This window comes from Blennius ocellaris, assembly GCF_963422515.1.
Source record: "Blennius ocellaris genome assembly, chromosome: 22".
NCBI classification, from domain to species: Eukaryota; Metazoa; Chordata; class Actinopteri; order Blenniiformes; family Blenniidae; genus Blennius; species Blennius ocellaris.
The window spans coordinates 15295315-15312109 of NC_137671.1; the positions used below are offsets into that span (position 1 = coordinate 15295315).

Below are 16795 nucleotides of genomic sequence, written 5' to 3' on the forward strand. Positions count from 1 at the left end.
GAAATCCCATCATCACACCTCAGTGTGATGCCAGCAGCCATTCACACACATTACCGAGACAAAAACACCCGCAGAGGCGCACATTATCTCCTAATACTCCCTCATAGAGGGGATTAAGTGTGAAGTGTTATTACTTGTGCTGGAAAACACAAGAGGACATATTTCCAAACACACATTTTTTTTTTGTTTTTTTTCCATAACCACACGGTTCCCAGAACATGCAGTGTGGTTTCCTGAAGGGTATTTAGGGAACAGAGCCCAGACAACACACACAAACACACACACACACCCTTATTAGGTCAGAAAAAGCAGAAATCAGACAAAAAAAACAAACACATTTTATGGTGAAACTGAAATTCTTCAATCTTCAGATTTTTCCTGTGAGAAATAAAGCTGCAGTCGACAAGAAAGGCTTCATTCACAAATGCGCCCTGTTACAGAGCACTAAACTTCGACAACAACAGCACACACACACACACACACACACACACACACACACCCGTCTGCAGCCAAATCTGTCTGACCGTTGGCGTCTGAACTGACCCATTTATGAAGCGCGAGCAGTGAGGTCAGACAGTATTATGTAGGCCGCCCAGCACACGAGGGCTCTTGTGCTCGCCACCGTGTTTGATAACGTGTGCACGTGTGTCTTCGCTCTCACTGGATGAGTGCAGGTCGCCATATGTCTGTAGTGGGGGGGTGGGGGGGCTGTGCCCTGTGCACCCATGTTCTGCATGTTACTCCCAATAAATTGGATGTTTCGTGTGGGATTAATTCAGCCGTCGGACCCAGTGGCAGCCCACCACAGGACACATCAACGCACGTTATGTGGAAACGCAGAAACCTCACCTTGCTTGCACCTTCATTAAAGAGGGAGAAGAGCTCTCAGTCCGGAGGCGAATAAAAACGGAGGTGTTGAGCGTGTGGGTGTGGCGAATATGAATGTGTGTCTGTGACGGTGTTCAACTGGAAAACAGGGCGTGTCTCTGATGAGGAGGATTTAATTTTAATCATGGCTTCCAGAATGTTTTACATCAAAATGATTACGCAACCCGCCACACTCCGGGTTGTAATTCTGACAAAGCAGAGCCGAGATAAATCCATCCATGTCTGGACGAGGAAGCGGGACCAAGAAAGCACACGACTCTTCTCTGAGGGTCACAAAGTGTTCTACTTAGTCGCACAATATCCCTCATATTGCCTCTCAGATTAACTCCAGGAAGGTGAAAGATTTAGATCAGAGGATCGTGATTCCACTTCAACAGCATCATCTGTCACATCTTCAAGGGTGGACACAACTATACCTTTATTAAAGTACCTTATAGGTATGGCATCATATCTGTGCAAATATCAGGAGCTCAGCGGAGCCCAGGAAAGACAAATAAAGGTCAGTGAAAGGCGCCAGTGTTTGTAAAGGTACGTAACCCTTAAACGCCGCATCTGAAGACGACATGGCAGGTTTTGAGTTGGGTGACGTCGGAGCTTGTGACGGATTCAAGGGTAGGCCGAGAGATCTTGGGTGGCCTTCCCTGCAGCTCGGGAAGCTAGAATTAAGACAAATAAATTCCCTCGCTTGGTCCCATGTTTGTCCGCGGTGCGATGTAACTCAAGCCGACAGCGTTGGTGGGACTGGGTTCGCCGGTTCTGAGCATCAAGCAGACCTGCTGATCCCTGCCGATCTGACCACGACCCTCCAGCGCCCAGAAACCAGCCTCAAACTGCTGGATTAAATTAAAATAATAATAATAATAACAATAATAATAACTGGGCAGTGTTCGGTGTGTGTGTGGAGGAGAACATGAGCAGAGGAGGAGACCTCCTTTACGAGTCTGGTAACTCGTGACGTGTAACCCGAGCTGTGCGCTCTCCAACTGGGTTCTCCATTTTTCATGATGGGCGCAGGTTACTGCTCCGAGCCGGGCGAGGGGACGCACACACGTGTGTGTGTGTGTGTGTGTGTGTGTGTGTGTGTGTGTGTGTGTGTGTGTGTGTGTGTGTGTGTGTGTCCACTGGAAACATGAGGCCGATAAAGGGTCGAAGGTGTTGGGGGGGGGGGGGGGGGGGGGGGGGGGATCCAGAGGAGGAGTGTGTGTCAAACAAGGCGTGATTCTCTCACAATCTCAGGTGACATCACACGACCACGCGCTTGACCTATACGTCGCCTGATCGAATGGCCCCACACACACACACACACACACACACACACACACACACACACACACACACACACACACACACACACACACACACACACACACACACACACACACACACACACACACACACACACACACACACACACACACACACACACACACACACAAGCTGGTGAATTAGTTATATACGGTCTCATCCATATTTCAGAGCGCCAGCCCCCCCAGGAGCCGATAACGACTCCGGGACGGTTGGATTTGTTATCCAAGGACCTGGTACACGCCGGCGACATCATTTCCTGTCTGCATTAACACACTCTGAACACATTTTATCACCTCGGTGGGACTCGCACTACAAGTCTTAATCAGACTCTTGGCTCCGTTGACGCCTCAACGTGCTGGCGGTCAACCTCAATGTGGAAACATCAGCACGCGATCAGGTTCTGTTGTTTCGGATCTTCTTTTTTTTTTTAGCGTTTCTGCCGTTTCTGTTTAAACGGACATCGTTTTGAAAACCGTGCAAATGCTAAACTTTTGTGAAATGAAAATGAGACAATAATGCATTTTCACCGGGTCTTCGTTCCCCATTCAGGACATGTGTACTACACGTGTTGAGCCGTGTCCGTAGGGACCTGTGGACAGAATGTTTTCTGGAGAACCTCAGGGAGAAAAAGATGGTTTTCCCTGTGTGGATGTGGCCTAGATGTGTCAAGTGGAGTATTGATCCAATACTGGGCAACACAATCTGTCCGTCCCCAAATAGAGATGTGTTTGCATGTGTTGTATGAAACTTTTCCAATTCCCAGCATGCAACAGGATTGAATAACTGATGAGTTTGTGTCTTTGAAGTCAACAGAAAAGCGCAGCTGTCACTTTCACTACTGCTTTACAAGTCGCACGCCACATTTCAGCCAAACGTACTCAAGCAGAGTTACAAGATTGTTTTACGACCTTTTTAATATCAGAAAGTGGCAAATACTTGTTTTTATCCATTTATTTATTCATTTTATTCAAGTGAGTGTAATTTGATTAGTAACTTAAGACATGAACTGTCAGACATTTTGCCACATCTATGCCAGGGGGGGTCAAAGTGATTTCAGTTGAGGAGCCACATCAACCTGATCTGACCTCTGGAGGCCCAACACGTCAAACGTAACATATTAAACTGCAAATATGGACAAATGTCCAAGTCTTTCCTTCTTTTGATCCTTTTGTAACTGCAAGAATTTGCCAGACTATTCTGAAATATACATATTAAAGTTAATCAGATATTATATTTGCAAAAAGGAAACACAATATCTGTATCTGGATATCATATTTTTATTCAGGATTAAAACAATTTGTCATCATCTGGAAATTCTTTTGAGTTTACGTGTCTAAAGTATCACTTGACATAAATTGGACGCCTTTATTGTGAAAGGTGTTTGCGTTGTGTGACCTCCACAGATTGCATTAATGTCGGGGGTCAAATTCTGACCAATGTCATTTTTGACAATCAAGTGTTTTTACAGTTATACTTAAAAATAAATTAAAATCACATGGCGGGCTGGATTAGATCCTGTGGCGGGCCGCTTCTGGCCCCCGGGCCGCATGTTTGACACCCCTGGTCTATACATTGAAGGGGAAAAAAAAAAAAAAAAAGACACCTGCGAGTTAAAACAGGACTGAGCAACATGTAGGACACATGTGGCTGTTTGCTGGAGAGGAAACCAGCAACCACACAACCAGTGAAACAACCGAGCGATGCAGGCTGCACGCACGCACGCACGCACGCACGCACGCACGCACGCACGCACGCACACACACACACACACACACACACACACACACACACACACACACACACACACACACACACACACACACACACACACACACACACACACACACACACACACACACACACACACACACACACACACAGAGCGCTAAAAAAAGGCCTCCGTCTGCTGCTTTCTTAAAATGGGAAGTTGGGCTTTTTTTCACTCATATTTTTCCGTCTGTCTCTCTTTTTAACATGAAGATAGCGTGTGTGTGTGTGTGTGTGTGTGCGTGTGTGTGTTGAAGCAGGCAGTAGACAAACGCCAGGCGTGCTGCGTCGTCTCGTCCTCGCAGCCAAATCGTGGCCGACATTTGGGACGATCTACATTTGAGATTCAAAGCATGTGTCTGTTTGAGGCAGGCGGCTCGCTCTGAAGCAAATTAAGACGGAAGACAAAAGCAAGACGACGTACAGAATCACGCAGCGTTCCACCGGGGGCGAGTGTGTCTGCGTCGGTCCAGGTGACGGTTTAAAGAGCAGCGTGTCACAAACACACGTGTGGAGGAAAGCCTCCTGCACAGGCCGCTCCGTATGGATTCTGAGAAACGCTAATGATTAACGACGGTCGACTGTCCGTCAGTCACAACTTCACCAACACGTCACGCTCTTTTGGTGCTGTTGGTTGTTGTTGTGAAGAAGCCACACACACACACATGCAGCAGAGAACAATTGGTTCTAAACTGCAGCACACAGACACTCTAGTGGACAGACCACCAAGTTGGATTGTCGTTATGGTGCCTGTCAAAATAAAAGAACCAAGTCCAGGAGACTCTGGACTGGGGGTCGCATACTGAGCATGTGCAGAACAAGTAGTGAGTACGGCCGTGGTGCAGGAGAGCAGTAGCAGCGTCTGCACCGATTCCAGGAAGTCGCATTTCCTTCCGTTTCCACGGAGATGGAGCGTTTTCATACAGTTGCATTTCCAGTGGCTCCGAGCACCGTCGTGATGGAAACTGACCCCAAAATGCAACAAGAGTTTTGCGTTTTCACTCCAACCGTGTTTGTCTGGAGTCGTGCCTGCGTGGCTGTGAGACTCCATGGATTAGTGAAGCGATGACAGGATTCCCGCAGGAAGGATTCCCGGGGAGCGGGTCCTTTCTCCTACGTTGTGTCTCAGGACTCCTCCACAGACGCCGTCGGTCCTGACCGACGCCTCCTCCCACGAGCCGTCCTCCAACACAACGCCACACTGCGACCCTCCCCCGCCAGCCAGGACAGCTCGCCGCGGGCCGTGCTGCAGCTACAGCCTCGGATGATACGGCGCTCGAGTGTGTGATGTAACAATATTGCAGCTGATGATATAACCACAAAGTCTGAGAGCTGGTCGGAGGATAAACGAGGGAGAGAGAGAGAGAGAGAGAGAGAGAGGGAGAGAGAGGGAGAGAGCGAGCTAGAATGACTCTCAAGGTCACTGCACTTAAAGATACAAAGAGATGAGCGGCGGCGCAGAGCCGCTGCAGAGCCGCTGCAGAGCCGCTGACTGACAGGACCGACCTGCTCAACAGACCATCCATCACCGTCTCAAAAGCACGCGCCTGAAGTGTGTGTGTGTGTGTGTGTAACATGAGCATCACCGCCACTCCGCCGACTCCGTGGCATGAGAGCAGCCGCAATGCCAGAACCAGATTCAATTGGAAAAACAATTAAATGTCTGCTTCATCGTTACGCAACTCTGACGTTCAATTCTCGAAAACTATTCAGTGAAGCGCGTTGGATTGTTGACGACAGGTCCAACACGCGCACCAGCAGCCGCAGCAGTTAGACGACAAGACAACGTTTCACTTTTACAAGGCAACGTTCTGAAAAAGATGTCCGTTTCCACAGCAATGACAGAAAAGTGGAAAACAATATAGTAAGTATAGTGGGCCACTCCAAGTATTGTTATTACAGTGAGTGACTGTCAAAATAAAACTACCAAGTCCTGGGAGAATCTGGACTGGGAGTCGTGACACGAGGGAGGAAACTTGGTTCTGAATGTCTCTACTGAGCATGTGCAGAAGATCCAGTTACTACGGTTGTAGTGAGTAATGAGATGGTTGTGATCATCTGCTTCGTTTATACACACTTTGATAAATAATCCTGGTTCACGTGTTTCAGTGCGTTAGTGGATTTATTTCAGAGTGAGTTTGTAGCTTCGTCATTTCCTGGTTGGACACAGTGAAACATGTAAACCTTAGTGTTGTTTATAATATTATTAAAAATAACTAAGTTATTTTAACATGAGCAACAAGAGTCACGGAACATGCTGAAGAAGGACTGTCGCACTAGCTTTAAATACACATCATTATTAATCATCACTGCAAATAAAACAATAATAAATAGCTTCATTCAGAAATAATCCATTAACAAACCAAGCAAAATAACACTCTTGGCTATTAAAGACAAAACCCACAAGAAAAAAGTGAAGTACTTTAGTTGACGCATAATAAATATAAAGAGTTCCAAAATAATATTAAGCCACAATGAAGTGAGTTGAAGGACGGTGATCAGTATTAACTTGTTACTTCATCACATAAATGAAGAGTAAAAGGTTGAAATCTCAGTTTTGTCAAATTATGCATCATTATGCAACAAGGGTGCAAAATGAGTTAACTTATTCCAAAAACATGCACCGGATTGGGTTAATTTAATGAGGTTTTAGCTATATTGCACAAAAAACGTGCCCCGGTTGTTATTGTCACTGAACTCATTCTGTTAAAACACATTGCTTACATCTGAATAAGTTGATGGTTTCGTAAAGACAGCTTATTATTACAAAAACCATGAATATGCTAAAGTTAAGTTGTGTAAAGTCACCAAAAGCTAAAATTAGGAGCAAAATTAGTCCCAAAACTCAATTGTGCTTAATGTTTATCTTACTTTAATCTGCTATATCCATTAATTCCTGTCACTAATGCAAAAAGACACCCGAGGCTACATATTTGACTGTTCCTTCCTTTCTCTTGGTTTTCACTTATTCTCACATTTTCCAGATGTTTTCACTCAGATTACACATGTAAACAAAGCTGATCAAGCTTTTGGATCTTTTTTTTTTTTATGCGTTTTTTTTTTTTTATCTTATTCGGCAAAGATAATGAGAGGTTGAAGGGTGAAGGATAAACACGAGAGCAGATATGAGGTAGAATAAAGTAGAAAAAGCTTGATTTGAGCGTTAAAGTGCAGAGATGTTGTCCACGTTAATGTGGCTAATGTAGCAGCTAGCTGGATGAGAGAGAGAGAGAGAGAGAGAGAGAGAGAGAGAGCGAGAGAGCGAGAGCGAGAGCGAGAGAGAGCCTTCCTTTTCCTCCTCTTCTTCTTCATACTACATGGTTAGCTTGAAACACCTTCCATCCACAAACTACCCCATCAACCACCTCCACCCCCCCCACCCCACCTTCACCCCCCTGGGCTGCTGCTGCTCGCTCTTACCTCCGGCACTGCGACGGCTGCTCCGAGTTCCTCCCGCCGCTGCGCTGCGCTCCGTGTGCGGGTCCGCGCTGAGCTGAGCCGAGCTGAGCTGAGCTAACCTGCCGGCTCCATTGTGTGGAGGAGATGCCGAGTGTGTGAGAGTGTGTGAGTGTGTGTGAGAGAGTGAGAGAGAGTGGGAGTGAGATTAAGCGAGAGCGCTCCTCTTCTTCTTCTTCTTCTTCTCCTTCTTCTGTCTGAACCTCTTGCTTTTCCCTTCCTGCGGCTCTTCTGCGAAAATACAACAGCTCCAGCCCGCAACCGTAACACACCGCATAGCGGCGCACTGAGATTTTAATGACGGGGCGGGGGATGTGACAAGTAACAAATCTCAACTTTCTCTCCAAACTGGAGTTTTTAATCTATTACGAAGATCTTCGAATTATTAATCCAATGAACGTTCTGTTTTTAAACCGCCTGTTTATTTTTTACATGGCGAGAGCGTCAGAGAGAGAGAGAGAGTATGTGTGTGTGTTATTTTTTTAAATTTTGAATTGTCTAACACTTTATAGATGTGCAGTTGTAATGCTGATCTCACCAGTAAAGCAAATTAGGATCATTTCCGAAGACATACTCTTACAAAATTTTATTAAACCTTTTTTTTTTTTAAATCAACAAATATGAGTTGAAGAATAAGAAGAGTTGCAAGGATGAACTGATATTTTTAGAGAAAACGTGTTGAGGTGAATAACAAACAAAGCAATAACATCTGACTTCTTTCAGAAAATAATCCCTTAACAAACTGAAAAAGCAGGAAAGCAAAACTCATGGCTATAAGACAAAGATAATGTGAAGTCAAATGTATTTCTACACCTTTAACATAAAACATTTAAAGTTTACAGTATTTTTTATATTGTCTATGTGATAAAGTTGGCATTAAGGATAAAACTTTTTACTTCTTTTCTGTATTTGCGGACGCAATATATGATTTATTTTTAGTAAAGCCAAAAGATCCCTGATGTACAACTCAGATAAATACTTACAGTGTGACCTCGTTCCCATGTGCTGATCTGCAAAATATTAAGCTGAGAAGAGAAAAATACACATTTGAATAAAACCCACCATGAAACCTGAAGAATGCAAACATTTGACCAAGATTCTAAAAATCTGAAAGTGCTATTTATGAAGCATTTATGATAAAAGTACAGCTCCTGGAAAAGTGCACAAATATTCAAAAATGTAGACCTTTTTTCACCGAGTTAATAGAGTCCTAGAAGAACACAAAAAAATGTTATTTATATCCAATAAATTCTGTATTTGACAACTTATTGATAAGATAATTCTTTAAATTCTCACTGTAGCCTCATAGTAATCATTACAGCCAACCGGCTCTCTTTAGAAAGTGTTTTATCAGCAGAATCATGTGTTTATGTATTTATTAAAACCTCCTAAAAGAAAAAGGAGCGAGAAGTGAGTGAGCAGTTATTGCCATACAAAGAGGGTTTATTTCTGCATCTTCCTTTCTTATCCTGCTTTGTGCATGTTGTAATATGACTTTTTAATGATGCCTGCACCACTTCACACACACATTTCATGTCACTGTCTTCATTTGTCACGTAAAACTTTACAAATATTCCAAAAGTTCCAACTGGGTCTGCAAGGGCCATTCAAAGTCACAAATGAAGCATAACTCCACTCTCTGGTGGCCAAACCGAGGAGTTACAGCAAATCGCCATAATGTTGCTGCACATTGGCAGCTTTACGGTAATACGGTCCACACGGAATGATTGACGTCTGAAAAGCTGTGACGTGTCAGCCAAAATGAACCAATCACCTCCGAAGAGGGGCGGGACCAGTACAGATAACGGACCTCGGTGCTAACGTTAATAGACTCGCTTGTTTGTGAACATGTCATTTTACTGATCCAAAAACACGATTTAAACGTGAATGTTTGGTGCCAAAAGGAGAAGAAGATGCTGGCGGTGGAGGTAGAAACACTCTGAGGTGAGCCAGAAGCTGTCAATCAAACCGATTAGCCGCAAAATCGAGTTAGCTAGCTGCTAGTGGAACCTTAAATTAATCCAAATGAATGAAATACGGATTTTTTTTGTAATAATCTCCACTCACTGTTCATTTATTGTTCTTAACAGAGGTGTGACTGCCACTCCAGCGATGAGCACCAGAAGCTATTTCAGGGTTGATATTTCTTCGTAGGAGTTTTGATGCCTGACTGCCACACCTTTAAAATGAGTGGAGATGCGTGTCTGACCTTTGACCTCTCGTGTCCCTCCTGCAGCTGTCTCCGTCCTGGTCCGGTGTGCAGAGATGTCCCTGGCTCAGAGGGTGTTGCTGTCTTATGTCTTCACCCTGGTCTTCCTCATCATGGTGGTCCTCAAGCTGGATGGAAAGGTAGCAGTTTGGACTTGTCCGTCTCTTTTGAAGGTCAATATTGAGTTTGTTCACACGGCATCACGACAGGAAGGATCACACCTCCACGAAGCTCCAATGCTTTCACAAGGTGCTCGATTTTTTGTTTTTTTTTAATCACCATAGCGCGACCGTTACAGCCGTCCTCTCCCCCTCAGGTGCAGTGGAACTGGTTCCTCATCTTCCTCCCGGTCTGGGTGGTCGACGGCATCCTCATCCTCATGCTGGCCGTCAAGATGGCGGGCCGCTGCAAGCCCGGCTACGACCCGCGCAACGGCTCGCCGGACCTGCGGCTGCGCAGCTGGTACCTGACGGCCACGCTCCTGGAGCTGGGCTTCTGCCTGACGCTGTGCGCCAAGCTGGAGCGGCTGGCCGACGTCAAGCTGAGCGTGGTGTGCGTCCCGCTGTGGGCCGTGCTGCTGGGGGCGCTGGTGGAGCTCGGCATGAACATCTTCCCCGACCGGAGGGAGGCCTGAGGGGGGGGACGGGGGGGTGGTGTCCAGAGACGTCCTCCACTGGAGCAGAGCTGGAAATCTGCTGCGCGTCTCCCCGACGTCCCTTCAACTTTGCTTCCGTCAGACTACTGTGAAGAAAACCACTGGGAGAAGACAAGTTCCAGGATTGTTTTTGTATTTATTAATTATCAAGGAAGTGACTGATGCTGAAATGGTACTTTTTATCCGCTTTGTTGTGTTCATATTCCATGTGGCCAAAGTGTGTGAATTTTATTCGGACTGCTGTTAAAAGCTTCATTTGCACCAGTTTAAAAAAAAAAAAAAGAAAAGTCATTTGCCTCAGATTCTGGATGAAGCTGATGTCAAATTACAAGCAAATGAGTCCACTTGGAAGCAAAAGAGGCTCATTTGGAGGCGTGAAGAAGTTCAGATCACGATGTTCAGTTACAGGCTGGATGTTTGGTCATTATAGGATTTTAAAACTAATTTGTTTACGACTTTTGACTCCAACAAAATACTGAATGTGTCCGAATCTGAAATCCTGCTGTGAGAATCTGTAAGCAAAGACACAATTTCCGGATTTCTCTCATTTTGCAGATTACAGTATTTAACATTTACTGCGTCGTTTAGTTAAAAAAAAGTTTTTTTGTTCCTGATCTCTGAGGTGAAGGATGAAACCTTGCCTGAACCACAACAAATAAAGCAGAAGTGAGTGTAGCTTCATGTTTACAAGGATGTTGTGGTCACATGTTTGATTTGTCGAGTTAAAATGACCTTAAAGGTGAAGAGAAAGCGTCTCAGAGCGTCCGGTCGCTCCGCCTCCTCGGCTTCACTCTCTCTCTCTGTATCCGTCACGTTTCCTCACGCAGGACGTTCAGGCCGGGACGCTTCATTTCAGAGGCTTTTCAGGATTTACACTGAAATCTTCACAACGACTGAGTATAAACAGTTTTATATTTGGAGCCACAAAATAAAATATTTCAAATCAAATCTCAGAGCTAGTTTTAATATTCACTTCATACAACCTTATTCCTGTGATTTAGTATTTTTTTTTGTAAATCTATATATATATATATATAAATATTTTACTTTAAATGTGACATTTCATCTTTTCTTGAATATAATGAAATAATTTCTCCAATATTCAGATTCTAAACTGTATTGCAACAATTGAAAACTTTTTTTTCCTTTTAATCTTTTATTTTGCAATTTTACTCATTTAAAGTTTTACATTTTAGTTGACCTTTTAATGTAACATTTTTATATTTATTTAAAAAAATATTTTGAAAGCGTAAAAGCAAGAGGTAAGAAAATTGTAATTTTTGAGAATACATTTAAAAATTTTAAAGAAAGTTTAAGATGGCATTAAAAAAAACACACAACAATGTTCAAAAATCTTTTTTGTTTTTTTAACTTGGGTCTCATCCAGATTGTCTGTTTTATTACGTTTTATTCTAATCATTAGGTTGGAGCAGACAGTCGCTGGTTTCGACCCACTTCAGCTTTCATATTTTCACATTTGGTGTTTAAATGTCCACATTGTCTTCAGCACCACAGAACCACATCTGCTCACCGTCTTCATACATTGAACCTTTTATTAGCTGGGCTCATATTGAAAGTAGAAACCACACTACAAGTTGTTGTCGTTTGTTCTTACTCGTCCCCGCTTTACAAAACATGTTTCTGTACAACACTACAGTGCTGAGAAAAGGACAGAAAACAACATGACATAAATAATCTTGTAACTTTTCCTTATGTTTGTACAAAAAATATAGAAGTTCCTGTCGTGTTTTTTTTGTGTGTATCTTTTAACAACTCAAACCGTCACAAAGATTTAAAAAAACCAAAAAAGAAAGAAAGAAATGAGCTGTGGAGCGACTTTGGACTGGTATCAAGTCGTGGCCTCTCTCTCCCCGGAGACGCACACTGAACACTGCTGCCGCTCACACACAGTCCCTTTGAGGCAAATTCAGGCGTTTTCTTTCACTTCCCTACTTTTTTTTTTTTTAGGCCAATTATTAAAAAAAAAACAAAAAACAACAACACCCGTGAGGCTTCAGAGGTGGCCTTAAGGCTTGGCTCTCCGTTTCCGGTGAGATGGTGGAACACGAGGGAGACGGGGAGAGCTGCAGCGTGCGGCTCCGGACCTTTTTCAGTAGTTCACAGTTAAAGACAGGCACTGGGGGGGGGAACGGGGGACGGGGGGGGGGGGGACGGGGGACGGGACGTCGTGGGCTACATCAGCAGGCGAGCTGCACTCCCAACGTCCCATCACGAAAAAACCCAGATCACAAAAAGCTCCACAGGCCACATGGAGAAGCAGATAAATACACTTACTCTTCACCGCCTCTGATAGAAACAAGACCTTTAATAATTTAGAGCTTTAAAAAAAACAAAAAAAAAACACACAGGAGATCTCGTCGGTCCCTGCTGGATAAATAAAACATCTTACAGAGAGCAGGTAAAATAGATAAAACAGTGCTTTGGGAATGAGCTCTTAACAGTGTACCATCTCTTCAAACGCGAGTCGATAATAAAAAAGAAAGTGGATCACGGAACTGATGGAGGCTGTTCTTCTTCGTGTTGGAAGAACCGGAAAATGCCCTGTTGGTCGTCTTCCTTCCAATGAAAAGTGCTGAGAAGAGTCATGACGTGCGTCAGGTATTGCTTTGAACTGCTTCACCAGGAGATCATCATTCTGGATGTGTGAACTCGCACTTTCCTCTCTTTCTTCACCACAGAATGATGGAATGGTGGAGGAAGGTAAAGGACAAGGCTTGTCGACACGATGACACACTGAACCCTTAAACTATGATTTGTTTTGTAAGAAGACGTCATTATTTGGACGCTAAAATCATTTAAGAGTGGTTTTGTAGAAATGAAATGAAATGAAATGAAATCAAAGGACCGATTTTTTTTTTTCTTTTCCCCTTTCCTCGACTCTCTCGTGTGGATTTGTTGGGTTTTTCTCCATAAAAGTGCCTGGAAGTGACGGCGTTGTACTGAACCCTTTGACTTGATGAGCAACACACAATACTTTCCTTTTCATGAATTTTCACACGCGGTTATAAATACTGGGAGGTGAATATCATTTTCCTGTGGTGAAGCAACCCGGTAACAGATTAAAACGATCGGTCGGGAGATGAACAGAAGAGATTCAGTCCTTCAGGCTGCTTTTCCTGAGACTCAGGGCTCAAATTTTGTTCCCAAATCAAGAGACTTTGATGAACATCCAACCTCAAGGCGACAGGTTCAAGACCACCGTGTAATTGTGGCATTATGGATGGGGGGAGCGATTAGAAAAATGGCTGGGATGGCACTGCTTGAGGAAATGCCGTTTCATCGGATTATTGCAGAGCATTATTGCTCAAAATACAATATCAGGGAAAAGTTCTGCGAGTGACCCACGCTAAGTTCACAAACAGTCTCGGGTACAAAGAAAATACTCACACACAAAAAAAAATTTAAAAACGGAAGCATTAGCTGCAACTTTGACACAAAGGTCAGGCGTTTAACCTTTTCCATATAAATATTTTCCTCCGGCTGACGGGGCGCCGCTCGCCTCAGAAACCCAGAACAGACAGCAGCGTCGACCCTGAAAGTCCAAACCAGGAGTCAGAGGTTCTCAAAGTGCGTGAAGACGAGCGACGGCTATCCAAAACTCACTTTATCGCTTTCATCTTTCGTGACTTGAAAGGTGGTTTTCCCACAAAGCGACCGGTGGCTTTACTCTCTTGCACACACACTGTGAGAAGCACCGCGGTGGCCAGGGGGATTCTGGGAGTTTCTGGCGGCGCGCAGGCCGCAGGCCGGTACAATCTGAGCCAGTCCGGGGTGAACAAAGTCCGGCCGACAATTCAATCTCCTCTCCTTTTTACACAATTTTTACAAAACGAGCAAAACGAACCCTTTGTACATTTTCGAAAAACGGCGCCGGTATGTACACAAACTAGAAAATCGGCTCCTCCTCATACTGTGGGGGAGGGGCGAAGACCGAGGGGGGTGGTGGGGGCGGGAGAGGGGGGGGAGGGGGAGGCGGCGAGGACGAAGGAGGGGGAGGGGGGTGGGGGAAAGGCTGCGTGAGGGGGTGCTGCACCGGCCCGGCCGCCGGGTACTGCGGCTGCAGCGGGTACGAGGCGGGGGGCTGCGGCAGGAAGGACTGGTGGGGGAGGTAGGGGTGAGGGTGAGGGGCGAAGTTGGGGTGCTGGGGGGGGTAGAAGGGTTTGGCGTACTGGTGCGAGTGGGGCAGGTGAGGGGGGAGGGACTGCGAGCCGGGCTGAGAGGGCTGGAAGTACGGCTGGGACTGCGCGGTGATGCTGGGCTGGTGTGGCGGGGGAGGGGGGGGCAGGTGGAGCGGGTGAGGCGGGTGCGGGGGAGCGTTCTGGGCGAGGAAGGAGTTCAGAGGGGGGGCCGGAGACGGGCTGGACAGCGCGCCTGGGGGGAGGCTGGGAGGTCTGTGAGGGAGGTGGGCGTGAGGAGGCATGAGGGGGGAGTAGGAGGGGGGGAGCATCTGAGGGAGGTGAGGAGGAGGCGGGGGGAGGTGCTGAGGCGGGTACTGCTGCATGTACATCCCCTGCCTCGCGGCGTTGTGTGGGGGCCGCCGGGGGAGGTCCACGGGGGACCTGCAGTCCGAGTCCAGCCTGTGAGTCCACGACTCGTGTATCGGACGAGTCCACGAGTCGCTGACCGGGTGAGTCCACGCCTCAGGGACCGGGTGCGTCCGCGAGTCGCTGACCAGACGAGTCCGCGAGTCGCCGACCAGGCGAATCCGCGAGTCGCTGACCAGTCGAGTCCGACAGTCGCTAATCGAGTGAGTCCGAGAGTCGCTGATCGAGTGAGTCCGAGAGTCGCTGACCGAGTGAGTCCGAGTGTCGCTGGCTGGATGAGTCCGAGTGTCGCTGAACGGGCGAGTCCGTGAGTTACTGAGCGGGCGAGTCCATGAGTCACTGACGGGGTTAGTCCGCGAATCGCTGACCGGGTTAGTCCGAGAGTCGCTTACTGGACGAGTCCATGAGTCGCCGACCAGCTTAGTCTGAGAGTCGCTGACTGCGCGAGTCTGTGAGTCGCTGACCGGGTTAGTCCGAGAGTCACTGACCAGGTTCGTCCGTGAGTCGCCCAGAGCTTGAGCGGCTGCTTTGTGAGTCCGGCCCTCAGGCTGAGGACAGTGCGTCTGTCCGTCCACATCTGTCCTCAGTTGGACCAAGTCTTGATTTTGATTTGGTTGATCTGCCTGAGAGGACGCAGAGGAAGAAGAGGAGGGGGGAGGAGGGGCGACAGAGGGCTGGGAGGCGGCCGCGGGCGAGGAGAAAACTCCGGAGGAAGACGAGACCGGAGAATGAGACGGAAGAGGAGCTGCAGTGGAGGACGGGTGGAGGGAAGTAAGAAGGGACCCTGAAGGAGTGGAAGACTTGGAGAAAGGAGGCGAGTGAGGATCGGAGGAGGACGTTGTCCTCTCAGGCTGATGACGCCGATGATGATGAGGATGGTGCTTCGATGTGGCTTTAGGTTTTGAGTCCTGGCGATGAGGAAGAGAGGAGGGAGGCCTGGAAGTAGGAGGTGTTTTACTGGGCGAGGGAGGAGGAAGAGGAGGAAGAGGAGGGAGCTCCGTCTTCACCTTTGCAGGAGGTGAATCCTGCGGTTTGGGTCTCCCGTTGGTCAGCTCCTTCTTCACCCTGACGGCGTCCACCGAGGGAGGTCGCCGAGACGCCGCCGGCTCCTCGGTCCTGGGAGGGAGCAACGTCCCGCTCTGGGACACCTCCACCTGCACCTCCTCCTCCTTTATCTCCTCCTTTGCTCCTTTCTCAGCTCGATTTTCTCTCCTCGCCGCCTCGTCCTCGTCTCTCTCCAGATCCCCCGCATCGGACTGCGTCTCCTTCAGCTCAAGCTGCTCTGCTTCATCTTCCTCCTCCTCCTCCTCCTCCTCCTCCTCCTCCGCCTGGTGGTACTGCCGGAGGCGGACGTGCCACGCCAGGCTGCAGACGGCCGACACGGTCTTGAACTGGTGGACCACGTTGCGCGGGATGAAGTAGACGTCGTCGTGGCAGAGGCGGATGCGGGCGTAGCGGATGCCCTCCCGCCGCAGCTGGTTGAGTTTGGCGTCGTCCACCCACTGCACGCACTGCGGAGACACCAGAGGACCAGGTGATCGAGCGCCACGGCTTTAAACACAACAACGCTCTCTCTCTCTCTCTCTCTCTACCCGAGCCAGGGTCTGTTTATCGCCGATTATCCAAATCAAGGTCCCCTGCTTGCTCATGTTTTTCTCTTTTCCCTGCTAAAAGCACCTTGGAATGACGGTGTTGGATTTGGTGCTATATAAATAAAGTTGAACTGAAGTGACGCAGTAATCTGGATTAGCTCCAGCTACTCTGCCCGCGACAAAGCCGTGGAGAAGACGGATGGAAAAGCGGATGGAGCGATCAGTCAATACTGGTGAACTGGAGGATCCCTAAATAACGGCCTAACATTTCTCACAATCCTAAAACATGGCAATATTTCATGAGATCAGATGTTGTAATTTCAAGATAAAGTTGAAATTATTTTGAAAAGCCGAT

The 16795-nt window shown here is 47.0% G+C and overlaps 3 protein-coding genes across 7 annotated transcripts in view; 1 reads left to right on the plus strand and 2 right to left on the minus strand.

Annotated features, from left to right (window-relative positions):
* Positions 1-7651, minus strand: part of LOC308146233 (protein PHTF2) — a 36702-nt gene extending 29051 nt beyond the window's left edge. For all 5 annotated transcript variants that reach the window (XM_080517956.1, XM_080517954.1, XM_080517957.1 and 2 more), the window contains exon 1: positions 7384-7651. The gene's annotated coding sequence lies outside the window, so the exon portion shown is untranslated. The remainder of the gene's footprint in view (positions 1-7383) is intronic.
* A 1873-nt stretch (positions 7652-9524) lies between these two features.
* LOC308146466 (transmembrane protein 60-like) lies at positions 9525-10262 on the plus strand (the record flags this gene model as incomplete). The annotated part of the gene is made up of 2 exons (XM_080518300.1): positions 9525-9768; positions 9945-10262. The coding sequence occupies exons 1-2, from the start codon at positions 9685-9687 to the stop codon at positions 10260-10262; spliced, it is 402 nt and encodes a 133-aa protein (XP_080374426.1). The 5' UTR covers positions 9525-9684.
* Positions 10263-11838: 1576 nt separating this feature from the next.
* LOC308146714 (uncharacterized protein) overlaps positions 11839-16795 on the minus strand; it is a gene marked incomplete at its 5' end in the record, with an annotated part of 38413 nt that continues 33456 nt past the window's right edge. The window contains one exon of the mRNA XM_080518617.1: positions 11839-16359. Within this exon, the coding sequence (XP_080374743.1) occupies positions 14191-16359 (2169 nt within the window). The 3' untranslated portion in view covers positions 11839-14190. The remainder of the gene's footprint in view (positions 16360-16795) is intronic.